General features: G+C 43.5%; 1 protein-coding gene across 5 annotated transcripts in view; it reads right to left on the bottom strand.

Annotated features, from left to right (window-relative positions):
* Nucleotides 1–21,673, bottom strand: part of BCL2L13 (BCL2 like 13) — a 78,101-nt gene that overhangs the window by 6,218 nt on the left and 50,210 nt on the right. For all 5 annotated transcript variants that reach the window (XM_039545991.1, XM_039545961.1, XM_039545964.1 and 2 more), the window contains one exon: nucleotides 20,435–20,578. In XM_039545991.1, the coding sequence (XP_039401925.1) occupies nucleotides 20,435–20,578 (144 nt within the window). The remainder of the gene's footprint in view (nucleotides 1–20,434; nucleotides 20,579–21,673) is intronic.

Consider the following 21,673-nt stretch of genomic DNA (forward strand, 5'->3'; position numbering starts at 1 on the left):
CAGCTGGCCTTTGCCAAGGGGCAACTTCTCTCTTCTGTGTTTCAGATTGGGTTACAAGAATCGCCTTGTCCAAGTGGAATTTTCAGAAAGTGGAACCATTTTTTAAGACAGAGCTGCTCCTTGGATCCCACCCTTCTCTGGAACTAATATAGTGCTTAGTTATACGAATGAAATGTAGGACATCAATAAACAGAAACATTTAAAGTTAATTTGCTTTAACAAAATGGGTGCAAAAAGCTTAGTTTCATCTCCACTCTCCCATTTTATGAGTGCTCTATACTGCTTGTTTAGAGGCTTTTCGTGTATTAAATACTAAACCGGTTACCTGCAGCCCCACTATTCAAAATCTGTCCCACTAGTTTGTAAACGAGTTCCATCCTTTTTTGTTACTCCTTCAATTTTGGCATCCTTCACAGATTTGACAACAATTTTAATTAAACCATAGAAACAACCAAAAGCAGCCACACAAAGGGCAGAGCTGCCTAGTTTTTTTAGTTGGGTAAAAACTCTAGACATCCTAAAAGTTTGCTACTGGACTCCAATCAGTAGAAAATGTCAGTGTCTGAAGACTGAAAGACTCCCTCCCACTGGGGCAGGAGCAGCATTGTGGACTCCCAGTTGACCACAGACAACCATCCAAGAACCGCTGACCAAGTCTTTTATTATTCTGAAGAGGTTCACTTTGAGAGAGAAGTTGCAAGAGGAAGTTATTTCTAAAGGCAAAGGAAAACCTCAGGTGGGGCTGACAACAAATGAGATTTCAAAAAGAACAGAGAAAAAACCCTGATGTTAGCTGTAGTAAGTGCAGGCCCTGATAAAGGCCCAGTTGAGGCCTGAGGCCTGAACTAAAGTAATGGTCAAGACTTTGCTAACATAAAGCAAAGTTAAGCTGTGAGCCAGAGGCAGGCCCTGCTCACAGAAGCTGGCAAGGAAAGGGCTGATGTTGCATAAACATATTCACCTAGCAGAGTTAAAGTATAAACATGGTACCAGAACACACTATACTGGAAGATTCCACTGATAACAAGGAACAGGCCGACCCATCCCAATGACAAGGCCAAGAGGGTAATATGATGGATAGAGTTGTTTTGTTCAAACCAACATGTACAAGGTGAGAGGCGGCACCTCGCTACGTAGAGGGGTTGCACCTCATACGTCAGGAGTGATGTGTAACTTGTTTGTACCTGTGTATAAGAATGCATCCCTGGGGCGGTGTCTTTGTCCGGCCGAGGGGGCAGTGGAAAGTCCCGCCACTGACTGAGCCGGGTCCATTGCCAAGAGGCACTTTCTCGTCGTATGCCCTGAGTTAGGCTAAGTAACCTACAGGGAACTGCCATTATGTTCCAGATCGCAATAAACCTAGCCAACGTGACTTTGCATCTTACTAGACTCTGTGGTTATTGGGGGTTCTCGTCGGGTCTGCTGTGTCAGCTAACTTCGAAGAGCTGGGACAGCACTCAGAGGGAACACACGCACGCAGCCGAGTGATATCAACAAGGAGAAAGCAGAGCATCACACCGGTAGCATCTGACAACATTAGCCACGTGGCACTTGACAAAGAATTTGAAACAAAACACAAAATTGGATTGTTTCTCCCCACCAAAAGTCATTTTTCATTTTCCAAGGACATTTGGCCAGTGTTGCAATACTGAACTTTACACAACTCATTATTCCTCCAATTCCATTGAGTCCCCTTCTCTCGGGTATCTTCAGCTCTCCACTTACATTCTGCCTGATCGTCAGCAAGTTTCCCTACACAATCCCATCATCGCTTGAAAGAGATGAGAAAAGATGGCCTCCCCCAAACCTGAAACTTAATAACCTTTCCAAATTTGCTCCAAGTAATTTCTCACTTCAAATACTTACACCCCTTCTTCCTTCTTGGAGGCACTGTTTCACATCACCTCTCACAAACAGTACGTACAGGAGAGATACCCCCCCCCAAAACATCTACGAGTTCAAGTTCCTCGTCCTACTTCTGTCTCTTTCCATGCTTACTTTGTTTACTGCCTCTCTGTGCTCCACATCCAAACTCTCCCTGTCTTCACCCATCACACAAATTCATTCTGAGAGTGCCCAGATCTGGTTTACAACTGCAACAGTTGACAAAACCAATACCTACACACTGCCACGTCAGAAAGGGAGGCTGTATAACAGTGGTCCTCAACCTTTTCATCTGGCGGGTGCCAGACGAAGGACCACTGCGGCGGTGGAGCACCCGCCGAAATGCCGCCGAATTTCGGCAGCGACGCCTCTTGATGACGCTGTTTGCCATCAACAAGCAACGTCATCGAGAGGCGTCCCCGCCGAAATTCGGGGGCAACGCCTCTCGATGACGTCATTTGTTGGCGACAAGCGTCATCATCGAGAGGCGTCCCCGCCGAAATGCCGCTGAAGTTCTCTCGGGGTCCAGGACACTGGCGCATTAAGGGGACCACTGCTGTACAAGCTGCCATTAAGTTATCATCCTTTCCTCTGCCCCCAAACTATACAAGGAACGACTCGATGTGTCTTTAGTAACTCATTTCTGAATCCTAGAGCATGAGTGTTGCACTCAAGACCATTAGTGATACCAAGAACAATAGCAAGAATGAGCCTACAGTATTAGTGAAAGCATTCAGTGCACACAGTAACTGTGCTCAGGTGTACTGTGGTGCCACAAGTGTGGGAGGGACTGTACTGCCGGGGTTACAATGGAAGAAAGAAAAATACACTTCCATTTTGATAAGCCCAAACTGCCAGTTAGGCCTTATGAATCTATTATTGCTTTTCTAATATGCAATGAATGCAGTTGCCTATAAAGTGAATAAAAATAAGAACAACCGCTCCCTCCTTTCTGCCGGGCATGTCAACCAACTCCTTAATGACCAACCCAAGAGACTGGTGCTTCTGTGAGAAAGAAACACTTAAAATGATTGGATGCCTCACAAATGTTCATATCTCCCCCTCAATCGCTTGCCTCCATAACACATGCCAGCCAAGGACCCCAGAATTTACAGCTGAGCTAGACAGGGGAATATTCCCTTCATAAAAGTAATGGGAAGTTAAGAAGAAAATAAGTACATCATAGAGACTAATGGAACTATGAGCAAAGGGAGAGGTGATGGTCTCATGATTAAGGCCGTGAAGTGGGATTTGGTAAATCTGGGCTCCATTCCTGGCTCTGCAACAGGCTACCTGTGGGGCCCATGGGAAAGTCATTTAAGCTCTCTCTGCCTTAGTTCCTCATCTACGAAATGGGATTATATTTTACCTTCCAGGCATGTTGTGAGGCACCGCAATACTGCGGTGACAGGGGCTATGTAAGTACACAGAGAATAAACTACTTGGGGTTAATAAATAATAAATACTACATGGTTGTTTTAAAAATCTTTATTCCCTTATTTCACTAGTTTTGCAAAAGATCTGGACTTTATTAAAGCATTTGGTAAAATGCAGGATAAATACCTTACTTGAAAAATTTATTTAAAGTGGCTTGTATGTGAGAAGTATCATCTGGATTAAAAACTAACTGCAAAACCAGAGAGGGGAAATGATAAGGGGAAATTCATCAAGTAGGGTTTGGGGACGGATAAAGGTGTTCGCTAGGTGCTGTTTATTTAACATTTTCAACAAGCTGAAAGATAGTGTACATGTACCTACAATTCCAAAACACGCTCTGTGCCATGAGCAATAATTAACTGACAGAGAATGCAAGACTTTAGTTCTATTTCCTAAAATTAAATATAATTTGAAAAATACTAAATACTCTGAACTCACCATTAACTTAAAAAAGCTCAGTCAATGGCCTGGTGAGAAGCAACCATTCTTCCAAAAACCAGGGCAAAGAAAACAAGTTACCCAAAAAGGAGACAATAAAATCAAACGTTATCAAACCCAGACAGGCAGACTTTGCACCCAACTCTGAAGACTGCTAGAGAGGAACTTTGACAGACACATTCACGAAAAGAGTTTCAGACATAATATCCTTTTGTCCTATTCAGATGAAATCTCAGGATGAAGATCAAAATTATCCTGGCATATCTCAACTGGTTTGGATAGATATAGTGAAAAAAGTCAGCTTGCTGCTCAAATACTTTTTGGTATTGTGCACTTGCTGTTGAAATCATCAGTCATTTGTTTCTTTGTAATCATAAATTGTGATAGAATGCTGATTATAATGCAGCGTACAGAAATATAACACCCATCTATGATCATAACAAAGAAGCTTAAATGTTTTCAGAGTCTGAGTAGCCCCAGAAGAATTGCAAGCTAGACAATAACCTGAATTATGGGCTAAATTCTCTTCTCAGTTTCTGCAGTCTGAGTTTATCCTCTGCTTTACCCAGTATTAGTTTTGCATTTTTCAGGCCACAACCAATTTATTTCCTGCTTATAGTACTCACAACAAAACAATCCATATGCAATTGCCTTCCCCACCCTCAGGGACAGGAATGAAGAAGGAGCCATGACAGATACCAGTCATGTTTCTTAATCCACCATTCAAAGGTGCTCAGATACCACAGTGATGGATGTGATATTAAGAACCTGAACAGAGTATTTTTAACTTGCTTTGTCTGTCTTTATAATTGTCATCCCTGGTGTTTCTAACAAACCTCTTCTCAAACACAATTTCTAAAAATGTTCCCTTAGTATTTCCCTCTTTGCCTACTCCACTAGGTTCTCCACCTCTGTTGGAGCTCTGCAGATCCTCCACCATTTTCATGTAATTATCTCTTTCTCCTCAATGGCTCTGAATTACAACAAAGGAAAATCAATGTTGTTCTTAAAGAGGAAAAACAGGAGGTAGTTTGACAAAGCTCATGCAAAGCAAACCCACCAGAGTGCTTGTAATAGGCAAAGTATTACCTTAGCTGGGCCATGGGCTGGTAAGCCACCTAATAAACTACAAGAATGACGAAAGAAAGCTCTAGCTCATATGATTTAATCCAACATTCTTGCAGCCATCATGAACCATGTTTAGACCAGTCACAAAGCATCACTAGTTGCTCCTCAGTTAAAACAGAAAACAAGGGGGCAGTTCAGTGATAACACTGGACTACATTAATATGTGGAGGATCAGAATTAATTATTTTAACCTGACAGATCTGGGAGAATCATGGAAGCAGTATGCGCTGCTGGACGAGGATCTGCGTTTCCCTGAAGTGACTGCTTCTGCTGACTCAGAAGCAAGGTTCGGATGTACATTTTAGTTATAAGAGAAGTCAGTACAACAGTTTTGGAGGGAAAAGAGAGGGAATGGGAAGACTAAAGGGAAAGTATGTATCAGCCTCAGGGTTTGAAGGACATTGTGAAAAAATATAAATATAATAACTGAGGTATGGGGGAGGAGGAAACTCTAGATATGAAAATTTCTTGTTCTGTATTGAAAAAATTTAGCTCACGAAGTAAAACATTTAAAGTTTAAGGTCGCAGTTTTCCCACAGACTTATATGGCTCTGTTAATTCAGTTCTATATCGCCAACAAAACCATCATGGCCCAGCTTAACTGTATACTCAATGCCTGCAGGGGGAGAGAGATCAAGGGTCCTTTCAGGTGTGTTTACACAGCAGCTGGAGGCGTACCTCCCAGCCTGGATAGACAAACTTATGCTAGCTTTGCTCCAGCTAGAGCACTGAAGTTGGCTGTGTGGACACTGCTGCACAGGCAGCAGCATGGGCTAGCCATCCAACCTCAGACCCAGCAGGTCTGGCAAGCTTGGACTCGAGTGGCTAGCCTGAGCTGCCACACTGCTATTTATAGCATGCTAGCTTGAGTCTGTCTACCCAGGCTGAGGGGCATGCTCCCAGCTGCAGTGTAGACACAGCCATTCAGGCCCAAGAATGAAAACGATATTTGGACATCAGAAAACTCAAATATTTGAATGACCGTATTTAATACTTTGATCTCTGAATTAAAAAAATGAAGCAAGAGTCAGAAAGTTTTAGTGGAGAAGCCAGACAATACATCGTGAATTATTTAGGACACAAGATTAACATTTCTTGAGCTGCATTAGTGAGTTATTCAGGAAATCAGGAGGATAAAGCTACTATTTTTTTTAAAGCAGTCACAGTACAAAATGAATGATATTTAGGGCATTTCCGTAAATTCATCCACAGATGTGACCCTGCAGCAGAGCTGCTACAGACAGATTAACTAAGGCCAGATGGAAAGCTTAGAAGGATTTTAATAACATGGGATCAACCATTAACCACATTTTGGAGATGGAAAAATTAAATTAAATATGTACAAGATAATTAGTTTCCGTACCTGTAGTTTTCCCTATTCTGAATGAAAATCCACTGTTCCATTAAGATTGGAAAACCGCTGGGTTTTCCAACCTTTTCCAAGTCTGAGGCAGTGCAAGATGTCATCCTGGTAGTTTTATCCTCCTACTCAGCGGCTTTACAGCACTTATGGAACTGCAGGCATATACTACACCAGGGTCGGCAACCTTTCAGAAGTGGTGTGCCGAATCTTCATTTATTCACTCTAATTTAAGGTTTCACATGCCAGTAATACATTTTAACGTTTTTAGAAGGTCTCTTTCTATAAGTCTATAATATGAAACTAAACTATTATTGTATGTAAAATAAATAAGGCTTTTAAAATGTTTAAGAAGCTTCATTTAAAATTAAATTAAAATGCAGAGCGCCCCGAACTGGTGGCCAGGACCCAGGCAGTGAGAGTGCCACTGAAAATTAGCCTTCGACACCCATGCCATAGGTTGCCTACCCCTGTACTACACCCACCATTTGGGAAGAGATGACCCAAGTCTGAGTGCTCAGAATAGAACACCCCAACCTTGGCCAGAAAGGATGGTGATCATCGGTGGCACCAGGGGGGGAATCTTGGATTAGGAGAAGGTCAACTTGCTTTTTAAGGGATGGTGTTTGTGTCCCTATCAATGAGACATTTCCCTGCCATTGCAGGAAACTCGAGCCTGGTGCACCTCAGTTCCTCCTATTCTCTGCTGTGGCACATAATAATCTAGTCTCCTGTGGGTTGTAATACTTTGGTCTGATTTTGGTTGTTGGGTTTAGTATGTGGGTGCTGTGTGGTACTTGCGGCCTGTGATATACAGGAGGTCAAAACAGATGATCTGCTGGGCCCTTCTGGCCTTAAACTCGATGACTCTGATACTAGAGCAGGGGCTGATGACCCTAACTCTTTTCACAAAGAATGGACCAATGAGGACAGAAGGTGAGAGTTATCTGAGGAGAATGGTGGCACTCATGACTAGGGCGCTGATATAGCTTACCTTGCGTGCAGATAGTCAAAGCAACTGCAGGATGAGACAAGGATGCCTGAAAGGCATTGAGACATTAGGCACCTTGAGAGGGGGAGAAAACTGCAAATCCTCCTTTAATTCAAAGCGTGAGCGTGTTTCACTGGAGGAGAGCCTGCCTGCTCTCAGACAAACTGAAGTATGAACATCAGGAAAAGCAGGGCACAAAAAGGGAACTGTAACAAGGGCGCCTCCTGGGAGTACTGGAAACAGTAGGAGCCTGCCATTGTGGCCCTCTGGGGTGTCCCCACACATCCCTTGATTCTTCTTCCTCAGACTGATCCGTCCTGTGTTAGCTTTCATGGTGCAAGAACATTAGTTAGAAAAAAAAGCAACACCGTGGCTCAAAATCTGCCCAAAGTCCAGGTAGCTGCTGAAAAAAGCAACCCTACAGACTTTGCACAACAAGCTGCAATGTGGGAGCATGGGCTGCAAACACAGAACAGAGCGAGGGAGCTGGAACTTTGGAGATACAGTTGTGATTGGTTCAATCGGTTTCAGTGCAAGTAAGCAGGCTGGGAATCTATTCTTAAGTTAGAGGAGTATCCAGCCCTGTCCCCAGGTGCTCCTGTGAAGATCGATGCCAAAGTGGAAAGAGAAAATAGGGGGAAAATATGTGTCTGAAAAGGCAGAAGCCAAAGGAAAATTCAGAAGAACCTCTGCCTCTAGAGACAGAAATCTGGGAAGAGATGTGCCTGTGGCGCCCACAGGAATGCCAGCAGGTGCAGTAAAACAGACTTGGTGGGTGCGAGGGGAGAACTACAAGAGGTCTTGGAAAGGTAGGGAAAACCCCACCTTTTTCCATTCTAGCTGAGCACAGAACTCCCACAGAAGGGAAATTCCCGCCTTTAATGGTTGACAAAGCTGTGATTACAGACACGTGAACAGAAGTTCACAATACAAGAGCCTACATTACCCTCTGTTTCTCAAAGCAGGCAGGCAAGCAAAGAAAAGGTCCAGCAACTTTTTCAGAATTCCCTTAATAGGAAAAACAAGAATCACTGAATGTAGATCTCACAGGTGTCAAACTAATTTCCTGCTTGCACTAGCAAGGCGGTTTCTATTCCCTGCTTCAAGCTATATCTGAGCCATCTACAGCTCTTGTAAAGACAGGACACAACACTACTAACAATATGCAGTGTCCCACCACTGCAGCGCTACCATTGTTAGCGATTGTGGGAGAGCTTATGTAGATCATCCGCCAGCATTGTTATCAACATGTTGTCTAGACCCTCAGGGTTAGAGGTCATGGCCATATAAATGTTACAGGCTGAGGGCTTGGCTACACTGGAGAGTTGCAGCACTGCTGGAGGCTTTACAGCGCTGCAACTTAGTAACTGTCCACACCTGCAAGGCTCATCCAGCGCTGCAACTCCCTGGCTGCCGCGCTGGCTGTACACCTGGTCTGCTTGGGGTATAATGAGTGCAGCGCTGGTGATGCAGCGCTGCTCGTCAAGTGTGGCCACACACCAGCGCTGTTATTGGCCTCCAGGGTATTAGGAGATATCCCAGAATGCTTTTAACTAAATTACTCTTTGTTTTGTTATGATGCCTCTCTTTGTTTTGTTGTGAACTCGGGGCTCCGGGAGCTGCTTATCTAAAAAACAAAACACAGCTCTTGTTTGCTGTGATCAATCTGTAACTGACTGTGAACAATCAATTGAGATAACCCACTACCTTGCTGTGAATGAGGGAGGCAGGGGGATGAATGTCTACAGAGTGTTTGCTTGAGGAGAGAAACAGCGGGAGGGGGAGAAAGGGAGTCCATTGGAGCAGCTGCTTATCTGGTCTGCAGGCTATTTGCAGTTAAGAGTGAATGAGGGGTCGAGGAAATGTTCAGATTTTGCAAGGCAGGGAGCTGACACGGTGTCAGCTCCAAAAATCCACTCTCTCTCTCTCTCCCCCACTCCCTGTCACACTCCACCCCACCCCCCTCTTTTGAAAAGCACGTTGCTGCCACTTGAACGCTAGGATAGCTGCCCATAATGCACCACTCCCAACAGCGCTGCAAATGCTGCAAATGTGGCCACACTGCAGCGCTGGTAGCTGTCAGTGTGGCCACTCACCAGCGCTTTCCCTACACAGCTGTACGAACATAGCTGTAACTCTCAGTGCTGCACATCTGCAAGTGTAGCCAAGCCCTCAGCCACACTAGTGCACTGATGGAGCGGCACCACTTATAATGTAATGGTGGGAGATTTGCTTTAAAGTTAGTTATTCAGACACAGCCTTTCAGCCTGGATTCAGTATCTGTATGTCTGCCTGCACCAGGAAACTGACTCATTGCTGACAACCATCATTAGCAATGGGTCCCCTAAGTGCTGATAACTGTTAAACCCCAGCACAGCCTCAGTCAGGAGTCCTTGCCCAAACCTGCTACTCCACTGGAAGATCTTTGTCACTTAATCAAAATGTAATATTCAGCTTCAGGAGGGCAATCCAAGTCAAAAGTTGAATAGAACCAGGACCTGCAAGTTCCCCCATACCCATTAAAGAGTGGTAAAAATCACTCCTACACCTACAGATATGCATACCCAGGAACTATGGGCAAAACATGAATCCCTATTTCAAATGATCCATATGTGAAAATAAGGGAGTTCCGTGTAGCATTTTTTATAAATCTCACATTCCCTTCAGGTTATCTGTTTAACATTAACTTGCCTGAATACATAGAGTTAATTCAAAGGAAGCCACAAGGGGAAAATCCAGAGGAAATTAAAATAATAGCAAAGATAAGACAAGACCTTGGGACTAAACACCTTCAAAGGAATTAAGATAAGAGTGGTTGGGCCATCAATGGAGAAGAAACAGTCTATCTGGCCACATCCAAACTAGAATGGTTTACTCTTCCCAGGGCTAAAGCCTGGGATCAAAGGCACAAAAACCCCAGAAAAGGAAGGGGATTTGGCCTGAGCTAGGAGAAAGACTGCTCTGGGTGCCAGCAAAAGCTGACAAGCTAGCAAGGGGTTAGAGAGAGAGAGACACACAGATGCTGTGAGATGGAGTTAGCTGGTTTGAAGGGATCTAACAGCAGCTAGGAAGGAAAGTTTAAGGTGTAAGAAGGACCCATGCATATAGGCCTTCCCTCCCTGCTCTGCTCTATGAGCTTTGTACCTTGATTAAGTATGATTCATATTTTGTTTTGATTACACTGTTTCTGTATCACTGCAATCACAGGCTCGCAAAGGGGAACTATTACAGAGGCCAGAACCAAACTGGGCCTGTGTTGTTCACACTAATTGGGAACCAGGAGGGCTGTAGCCCAGAGACTCAAAGTGGTTGGAGCATGTGGTTCCACCCAGAATGAGGTGCAGAAAGCCAGACCTGTCACCTCAAAGGTGCACTCACGAGGGACTAAAGGGGTCTACAGTGCAGTTAGCCCTACAGCTAGGTGTATTAAAAGAACCTTAACAAATATTAATCTCCTTGTGTTACTTTTCTTTGCAGAAAATTATTGCACCTCCCACAGGGATATTATGTGATTGTGAATGGCAGAGGAGGTTATCTACACAATTCTGAATGGCAGGGGAAGTGTCCAAGAAGTAGTCTAGTAAAATGTAGAACCACATCTTAGGGCTTCTTGTCTGCACAAACATTTAGGGTTTGTCTACACTTAAAACACTACACTAGTACAGCTGTGCAGCTGTGCTGCTGTAGCACTTCAGTGTAGACACTACTTACACCAACAGGAGGGATTCTCCCATCAAGGTAGGTCACTGGCTCTCAATCTTTCCAGACTACTGCATCCTTTTCTGGAGTCTGATTTGTCTTGCATTCTCCCACTTAAAAAGCTACTTGTTTACAAACTCAGACATAAAAATACAAAGGTGTCCCAGCACACTATTACTGAAAAATTGCTTACTTTCTCATTTGTACCATATAATTATAAAATAAATCAATTGGAATATCAATATTGTACTTAGACTTCAGTGTATAGTATATAGAGCAGTATAAACAAGTCGTATGAAATTTTAGTTTGTATTGACTTGGCTAGTGCTTTTTAAATAGGCTGTTGTAAAACTAGGCAAATATCTAGATGAGTTAATGTACCCTCTGGAAGACCTTTGTGTACCCTCAGGGGTACATGTACCCATAGATAAGAACCACTGGGTAGGTAATCCACCTCTCAGAGGCAGTGGCTGGGTCAACTGAAGAATTCGTCCATCAACCTAGCGCTGGCTACTCAGGGACTTAGATCGGTTTAACTATGCCACCCAAGGGTGCAGATTTTTCACGCCTCTGACCAATGTACTTAAATAACCTAATTTTCTAGTGTAGACCAGGCCTGAGTTCATGGCAAAATGGGATGTGAATCTACCCTGCAATAGCCTGCTGCCCACGTGACCCTGCTGCTGTGCATTAACAGTTTGTTAATGTGCTTTGATCTTGTCCTCTTTGAAAGTGGAATAGATCAAAGCACATTAATTAACTATTGAAGTATGTCAGCAGGGTCCACATAGACAGTCAGCCTGCTAAAGGCTAGTGTGGAGTAGATTCAGACCCAGCTTGCGGCAAACTAAATGTTCACGTAGACAAGCCCTCAGAAAGAGTCTGACAACCCTAGCGAAGGAGAATGATACAAGTACATGCCACAACACACAAAGAGGCAAGTTACAGTTGCTTTGGAAGCCATACTTTGGAATTTCCTGACTTTTTGTATAAAACCGGGGCTTAATACAACAGTGTAGGAAAGCTACGCGTCTACTAATTAGTGCAAGGGGCTGAGATGCAAGAGTTCTATCCCAGACTATTGACTTGCCCAAGGTAACACAGCAAGTCCCTTCCCTTGTCTTTTAAAAAGTTATTTTACTTGGATTTAGATGTTTTGCAACTCCTGCTCCTGAGGTTAGCATGTGACCTACTTTCGCAGCTCAGCTGGACAAGTAAATTGCTTCAGCTTCCTCCCCCCCATTACACAGAGGGCACAGCCATACTTTCGCAGCCACCCAGCATTCCATGCATCATTCATATCATGATCAGAGCTTCTGGCTGATGGCTGCCTTTCACATTTATCCATCTGTGCTAATGGAATGTGGCACATGGAGAGAGTTACACATGGGCTTGGACTGCAGTCACACAGAAAGTAATCTACTTAGTAAATACCCACCCAGCCCTTTTGTGAGCCCATGAGCCAGCTTGATCAGCTGAGGCTTAATGGCGTGGGTAAGCAGCAGCGTATAACTTGTCTTCTCATGAATGTTTCCCCAACCTCTATCTCCTTCAGGGCCCTGCTCAGACACACCTGCCAAGTGTCTTCTGTTAGCTGATGCCGCATTATTCCCACCTCAGAGAAGGCCGGCATTCTGAGAACTAGAGAAGTTTAGTCAGGAACAAACATGCAGTAGCATTAAAAAGAAAGTTACTAATATTCCAATTCACAAATAATTTCCATTTAATAAAAATGTTCTGTAAAGGGAATGTCTCTCTGGGTCAGCTCTTAGTGACGTTTAGCCTGGCAAGTGGCAATGTGTCCCAGGATCTAGTCCTTTGTTCACACAGTTCCTGTAGTGCAAGGCATGAGCAGTTCAGAAAACAGTTTTACCTTCTCTCAAATCTCACTTTCCAAAAACAAAAACACACACACAAAAGCTGCCTAGGTCTTGAACTAAAGAGATGAGTCATCTTTTATCCACAGTACCAACCACTCAGTCACTAAACCACACCACAAACTGACTGCCTGTTACTGTGGGACTATAGTTTACCAGCAGTGAGCTGTAGCACTACTACTAGATCTAAGAGCAAGGCTATTTTCCCTTCAACAGTCAGGCATGGCTTTTAAAAAAAAAAAAATAATAATAAAACACAAGCTCTCTATAAAAAAAATTCTGCTTATTAGCCACACAGGAGCACCACCTTGTGGAGAAACTGATGTCCCTTTAATATCCTTTGAATCCCTTGTAGTTACATAGCTCCCTATGCAATCATGAGAAGGCTAATGCCTTACTAGGAGGCAAGAGGAAAAAAAGATGAGGCAATGGGTGTGGCCAACATCAGGAACATTTTTGATCTGCCACATAAGGGAAGGGTGCATACTTCTCAGTTAATAAGTTTCACAGGCCTAAATTACAAACTTTACCCTGGAACAGTGCTTTCTACTGTATTTGTGCCTATGAGATCGAGCTGTCCAAAGAAACAAAAGGCACCAAGAAGTTATAAATTGTCATGCACTAAGAACGCCCTGAGATCTTGTGCAATCAGATTCTTCTGAGGACCTCAGCATCAGTCTTGCATTGCTAGGTTTTCCTAGATACAGGGATGCAGAAGCCATGTGGTTTCGAGGCCTAAAATTCAGGAGAAGCTTTACTTTAAATGGAAGTGTGACATGCACTCAGAGCCAATTCAAGAAAGAGAGGATATGCCCTAGAAACAGATTCCTTACTGTTATACAAAATCACTGCTGCCTCATTTCAGCCCAAGCTGTCCCACATACTACAGAATCCATTTCATCTGTTCCAGATGCCAGTACATTTACAGACCCATGCTAAGCTCAGATGCATCACCAATACAGTCTCAGTTCTCTAGAGAGAGGGGTTATACAAGGGTCAACGAGCACCCCGCCCTGCATAAAGTATATCTTTACAGGCTTTGAGCATATCACTGTGTGGTTCAAAACAGAGCTCTTAGAATAGGTGGAGCCACAGATAAGCCAGAAAGAAGAATCTGTGAAGATAGGCATTCCTATCACTTTATGTTAACCATCTTAAGGAAAGCTCTGCCAGCTTTTCCCCCAGTGTTCTTCCAAACAAACAAACAAAAACCACCACCACCACACACCAAACAGCTAAATTATACATTTCAGGATACACAACTATGAATTAAAACATTTTAATACATCAAATAGATAAGGCTGGAAGTCCAAGTGGTCAGAGAAAGTGTTAATTTAGTCATTCTGAGATCCAGAAATCCCACTGGCCAGATCATCAAGGATTAAACATTTGCAATATTAAATGTTAGGAGCAGACTGGGGATGCAGAGACCTGGGAGAAAATAAATTGTTTTCCATTTTCCTGAATAAAGGAGTTTGAGAATGAACAGAAAGGAGATTATCCATCTCACTCTGAAATAGGGAATAACCTGTAATCGCTGGTGTGTAGTCTGCCTTTGATTTATTTTTATACAAAGAAAACATGACCAAACATGTCTAACACGTCAGAAATCACCACAACAGCATTATAACCAGTGATTCCACCACATCCAAGGGCTAATGTGGCCTCATGAAGTGATCTTGTTGCACTCCCTTTTCCGAATACCTGCAGTGAGCCGGTTCAAATTACCACCATTTAAGATTCTAGCCTTACCAATTAAATCCCTCAATTTAATTCAATAACAAAAAGGTTGCTGTTTCAACCAGTTTCACTTTAGAGTCTGAATACATATAACTTTTCTCCTTTTTTGCCAAATAGAGATCTAATTTCCTACCCACCATTGCCCAACCACCCAGCATGCAAAACCCCTTCCCTATTACCAAGCATGGAATGCAGGTACTATATTGCCACAAAAAATTGCCTGTACAAATCTGTTCTATGGTGCCAAGGGAGTTATCTAGGGAGGTAGAGAGACAGGCAACAAAAAGGATCGAGAATATGGAACAACTTTCACATGAAGAGAGAATAAAAAGATTAAGATTATTCAGTTTGGAAAAGAGACCACTAAGGGGGGGATAAGATAGAGGTCTATAAAATCATGAATGGTGAGGAGAAAGTGAAGGAGGAAGTGTTATTTACCCTGTCACATAACACAAGAACCAGGGGTCACCCAATGAAATTAACAAGCAGCAGGTTTAAAACAAACAAAAGGAAGTATTTCTTTACACAATACACAGTCAACCTGTGGAACACGTTTCCAGGTAATGTGAAGGCCAAAACTATAACTAGATTAAAAAAAGAATTAGATACGCTCATGGCAGAAAGGTCCATCAATGGCTATTAGCCAAGATGGTCAGGGATGCAACCCCAATCTCTGGGTGTCTCTAGGCCTCTGACTGCCAGATGCTGGGACTGGATGATGGGGATGGATCACTTGATGTTTGCCCTGTTCTGTTCATTCCCTTTGGGGCATCTGGCCACAGTCAGAAGACAGGATACTGGGTTACATGGACCATTGGTGTGACCCACTATGGCCATTCTTATAAGGCAAAGCCAACACTATTTGATTAATAGTTATTTTCACAGTTATTTTGAAATAAAAACTCCTTATATAAACTTTCCCAGTTAGAGTCTCCTTCCTTGTATTTCCACCACATTAAACTTGTTTGTCTTTCCTACAATGCACAGTGTGTCTGTAGATTTCTGCACTGTCATCTCCAAGGCAGAGTCCCTGGGATGCTGCAGAAGGTGATTTTAATCTCCCATCGTGCGAACTGTCTTGCTTTCACAAGTTGCCAATCTGAGAAGAAGGGGTACAAACTCCAATAAAGACCCTATTCGCCCCCATAATAGAAGGGAAAATGCCAAAGTACCAGTGGGAAAAAAAATTCTTCTCTCCAACCCATGCAAGAGTTCTAGACATTGACAGCAGCTTGAAGTCTAATACCTTACATATAACCCCTCTGAATTAACATTTGCCTCTTCCAGACAAAGCAAATCAAAGTTAAAAATTAAACCTTGATCCAAGTACTAGGGGCCAGTTCCTTATAGTATCGAAGTCTTCTTATAAACTCAGCACTAACCCGGAAAGAGGGGGGACACTTTCAGCTATAAGTCACAATGAAAATTCAAGAATCAATCTTTTACAAGTAAGAAGAGAGGCAAATGCTTGAGAGTTCCAAATGCACCTCTCTTATATTAAAAAAAAAAAAGCGTACAGACACACATTTCACATTCAGCCCTCTCTCATACAAGCCAAAAGCAGGAGGTGACAAGAATGCAAAGCTGGGGGAGGGGGGAAGCAGTAATGCAGCTAAATTTCAAGAAACCAATCTTGTAATTTTTCTCCTAGGTTTTCCCAAAGATTCTTTTCAATGAAGATGAAACCTAACTTTGGGGAACAGGACATGCTGAGCTTGAAAACTATCAAAGAAATTGCCTCGGGGAAAAAAAGCCTTACCAAGCTGTCTGGTCTTACTCTGCACTTTTCCAGGAGACCAAGAGTCGCTTCTGGTACAGCAGCACTAAGCTCTGGAGAAGTCAGAACAGAGAGGGAGACAGAACTAGAGAGGGAGGGGGAGAGCACGCGCACTGCACGTCAGTTGTTTGTGCCCTAATACAGCTTCAGGGCAAACAGAAGAGCTAAGCTGCTGCCAAATCAGCCTGGGGAACTGCTTTGCAATGGGTCAAAATGAGAAAGGAACAAGATTTTCACATGACCATTCAAGTTTTAATAAGCACAATGTCAGGACAGAAAGAATCATGCCCACAACTCACATAATGAGCTGTCCGGAGAGCTTTAAACATCATATCTGCCCTGTAGCAGAAATCATGCATAAACTGACAATGCGCAAATTAATGCAAAAGATATAGTCTACTAGCCTATTACTCTACAAAGAGAAAGTGAGATTGCAATCTAATGAAATTGCCCACTTCTTTCCTGCAGCCCTAAAAACTTAACCCACATCTATCTTCAGAAGGACTGGGTTTTCAGGGATTGAAAACCAGATAGGAGTAATCGTTTCCACTCTTGGTAGCTATTATTTATATTTCAATTGCATGTGGCATACGCTTCCTTAATAAAGAGGAAGACCATCCCTTCCCTGAAGAATATACAAGTTAAAAGACAAAAACCAAATGTTGAACAAGAGAATGGAATGCAACATTCAAGCAAGTGACCAGGATAACAATAGGTGCACACTAACTTTTGATAAATATAAAGCTATTCCCAAATGCCCTTCTATCAAGCTATTATCTTCTGAGCTAACCCTCCTCTACAAACACAAGTTACTTTAAATCTCAATTTTCAAATCTACTAAAATCCTAACTAAACCATCCCTTTATCCATGAACACTTGCCCTCCCTCAATACAGTGAGCCAATCCTCTGTCCCTCTGTCCTTCCCTGCACCACCTTCCCAAGAACCTTCCCACTCTGCACACATCGCCACTGAGCAGAGAGATGATAAATCTAAAAGGCAGTTCTAGCCTCAGAGGCTCTTGGAGACTAGTGGACAGGGCCAGCTCCATGGTTTTTGCTGCCCCAAGCAGAGAAAAGAAAAGGAAAAAGAAAAAGAAAGCCGCGATCGCAATCTGCAGGTCTACCAGCACCGCTTCAGTCTTTGGCGGCAGGTCCTTCGCTCCGAGAGGGAGTGAGGGACCCACTGCCGAATTGCCGCCGAAGAGCCGGATGTGCCACCCCTTCCCCGTAGTCGCCCCAAGCACCTACTTGCTGGGCTGGTGCCTGGAGCCGGCCCTGGTAGTGGAGGCTGCCTCCCACCCCCACCATACTATATGCTAACTTCACTGACTTTCGCAGGGAAGCTCCAACCTTCATTCCCCTGCCCAAATGATTTAGCCTCTAATGTTAAAATTCCTGACCACTACCTAGCCCATTTCCCCCTTTCAAAAAGTCCAGAACCACTGACATAATCAGGACCCCTGACACTGTAGAACCACCTCCTTCTGGATGCTGTTTGCAGACACGGGTTGATGGGGTCATGTGTCCCCAAAATCCTGGCTCTATAGGAAAAAATAGCAGGAGAGAGGGAAGGCTCAGCTAGCCCCCTCCTCCTTGTTACTGAATAGTTCCTTCCTGGAAGATGCTGGCTCCAGTTTAAAAGCCTTGGAAAAACTAGGGTGAATACTAGCCCACATGATGCTCCTGGCTTCTGAGATCATGCAACCCCAAAGGCCTGACTCTGCAAACGAGGCTCAGCAAGTCCTCTTCCTCTGCCTTTGGTGCACAAGCTGACAGGCTTAAGCCGCTCTGGTATCTCTTCAGTTTTAAATGAGCTCTAAACAGGCACTACTGCACATGCTGCTTGCTCTATTTGCACAGCTTCAAGATGACAAGAATAATCAACTAGACAACACTGGTTACCTGTCTCTCTTATCCTCAAATAGCTCTTGGGCAGCACCATGACTGCACTTCTCATTGTCCCTGTGTCACCATTCACTGGAGATTAGAGCTGTGAGGATTTAACATGGCAGAGTGGCACTATTGGTAACCTGCTACAACCCACACAGAACTCCTAGGGAGAGTACTGCTTATAAACCGCCATGAAAAAGGTTTTGGCTAATAGCCTGCCACGGTTTCAGATACTTCTCTTCCCTTTAAATACAAATAATTGGAGCTACCTTCATTTCAGGAGCCCAAACAGTAACCCATATCCCACCCACAGTTTCAAGTCTAGCTAGCATCTGGAATATGATCTCTCTAATCCAAAACCAACAGAAAAATTGATATTGCCTAATGAAACTGAATATTTACATTACATGAAACAAAGGGCAAAAACATACCCTCTCTTAGAAAAACCACGTGCACAGGCACCCCCACTGCATCTATGGAGCAAATGACGATGGGTCATTGCTGCCACATTTATTCAGTTGGAAAGTTTCCATCACCTCGTTTCTTTCCCTGCCTTTTCTGTTCTGTTTCAAAAATAGCTCTGGCTTGTTTGCTATGCCACTTGTGTCATTCTGATTTTATGCCTGAGTGGGTGCATACAGACAAGCTCACGGTCGGTCGACGGAATGCAGTCTACCCAGCCACATGCACAGTCACACAGCCAACACAAAGCACACACTCCCTCCCTCCCTCCAAGGCCATACTGGGAATCTGCTTGTTTTCAGCAGCTCTGGGCTGTAACAAGTATGTTTATAAAAGGCTTCAGAAAGGACACTGAAGAACGGAGCATGGCCTTTTCAGAGATAAGGCATCAAGAACAGCAGCTTTATATAAAGGCACAACACCAACAGTCTTCTTCCTTAAAATTGCAAACAGAGATTTAACCAAAAACAAATAAACATTTGAATCTTAGTGCGGTTACTAATTAAACCAAGGTCTGAAATGCATGCCAAGTACAACTGTCCCTGCCCATCCTGCACAAGCTGAATGTCAGACAGACAAAATGGCTGACTGCACCAGAAAAACAACCTATTAGCACCAATATAAGAAACCAGTATATCCTGTTACCTAGAGGCGAAGTAGCTGGGGACAAGGAGGAAGTGAGTATGGAAGTGAGTATGGAACTCCACTGCCAAAGAAAAATCCAGTGAAAATACTGAAATATGAGAAGCTGTTTAAATGTGATTTTTCCCGTTAGGACTTTTTAATCACTGGATTTCCCTGACCAGCTTACTTTACAATAAAACCAACTTGCTGGAGTCATTTCACTAATCCCAGATTAATTCCATTTCAATCTGGCAATGTTCTACCTTCCTGAGACAAATAATCTGGAAGCCCAACCTCCCACAGTGTAGGTCCAGCCTGGGAGACCCAGCACGTCAACTATGAACACAAAATGCTGGGGCTAGGAATAAGGGGTTTCACATTTTTGGTGGACTCCAACATGGATCAGAAATTGGATCTACCACACTCCAGTACAAAGTGTGTGGATATATATTTTTAAAATGTACCTTTCAATACACCATGGAACTCAAGCTCCAGGTCACTATGCACTTAAGAATTTTGCAACAAGATTTAGTGCAAGATTTAATTAATTACTGGATAACATGATGTATAATAAAAGGCACTCAAGTGATGCCTACTGACATTCCTATATGGAATTACTATGGAAGAGATCATCCTCTGCCAAAGACATTCCAAAGCTTATGTCAAAGAGGGGAAAATATTGTACACACACTTTCCAGCACTCACCAGAGCAGGTCAAAAAATTCAAGAGATCAAACTCTCCCACACAGTACATCTGCGGTTACTGGCCTATGTATATTTGTTTCCAAAGTACAACACTCTATACATCAGAAGGAAAGAAGCTAACCACACAGGAATAGAATTTGTATCTTGATGTGCTCAATACAAGGATCAGTGATTGTTTTCCATTGGAGACCCACTTCAACTCAATGGACAAGCCCATATCCCAAACCATATATCCCCCTTTAAGAGTATAAGCCTTACTTTTTGGAGGCTAGCAAATCACTGCTCTTATCTCAACCTCTTGACCCACTAGCAAATCCTCTAAACCTCATTAGCAGAATGACCAGCAGAGGGTGAGTTAAATAACATATATGGAAGCACACTCTCAAAGGGCTATGCAATCAACCAACCACTGCCTTCTTACCCATCCTCCTTGCTGTATGATGTAGTCTGCAGCATAGTCTTCTAAGTACGTCACTCCAAACTGCAAAAGTGCACCGAGTGGCTCCTGGCCTCGTTTTGTCAGCTCCATCAGGAATTGCTGCAGCAGAACCAGAGGCACCAACACCTTAAAAAGACAAACAATGATTGAGAATGATAACATATCCTAGATTCACCACCACTGTGTGAGAGAAGGGAGTGTTCGTATAGTTTAAAAGCTAATGATCTTAGTCTACAGCAGGGGTTCTCAGACTTTTGTACTGGTGACCCCTTTCACACAGCAAGCCTCTGAGTGCAACCCCCCCGCGCCTTTTACATTAAAAACACTTTTTAATATATTTAATACCATTATAAATGCTGGATACAAAATAGGGTTTAAGGTGGAGGCTGACTGCTCGCAACCCCCCATTTAATAACTTTGTGACCCCCTGAGGGGTCCTGACCCCCAGTTTGAGAACCCCTGGTCTACAGTTATACAAAGCTATGCTGGACTACATGCTTCAGTTTTACACAGCCATGGGATAAAACCAAAATACAGAACCATAGGGCAGCAGCATTTAGTCTGAGGTAAAGAGATTTCCACTTTAGAGCAGCTTCTGTGGTAGACCCTCTTACAGAAGACAAGTGCAATGCGTTTTTGTGCCCCATCCCTCCCCAACACAAGATTAGGGTAGATAACTAGATAGGTGACAGGACTTCCCCCTGCCCCCCACAGATGTTACATAACCTATAACAAATACGGATGGAGGCGGTGAGGACAATTTGAAGGGGAAAACAGGATAGTAACGCAAAATGTAACTAAGCAGCAAATTCACAGACACTCTTGGGCAGATGCATAGTGTTAGAAAGTGGTTTATGAGGAAAAGGTTTGGTTTCTGGCCACAAGAGCCAGGTCAAAGTCAAGACTATTTCCTAGAGTGAATTCCAAATGCCTGCTTTCCTCTAACAGGAAGGCTGCTACCTCTTCTTCCTCCAGCCTGAACATCTTGCTCCAACCAGCATCTCCCCTGTGTTGGTCCTGGCCATAATCTCAGGGAGGAAAAAGGGGAAAGCGACATGGGAAAAACAGGCCAAGGGTTGAGCCTGGTACAGAGCCCAGGATAGATTCCTACTCAGATGTACAGCTGTGAAAACCCAGATGGGCCGCACAAAGATGCACTAGGTGAGAGGTATTGGGTGTTTTGGCTGTTTGACAACTGAACATGGAAGATGGGAGGGGTCT

Source organism: Mauremys reevesii, linkage group 1 (genome assembly GCF_016161935.1).
Source record: "Mauremys reevesii isolate NIE-2019 linkage group 1, ASM1616193v1, whole genome shotgun sequence".
NCBI lineage: Eukaryota > Metazoa > Chordata > Testudines > Geoemydidae > Mauremys > Mauremys reevesii.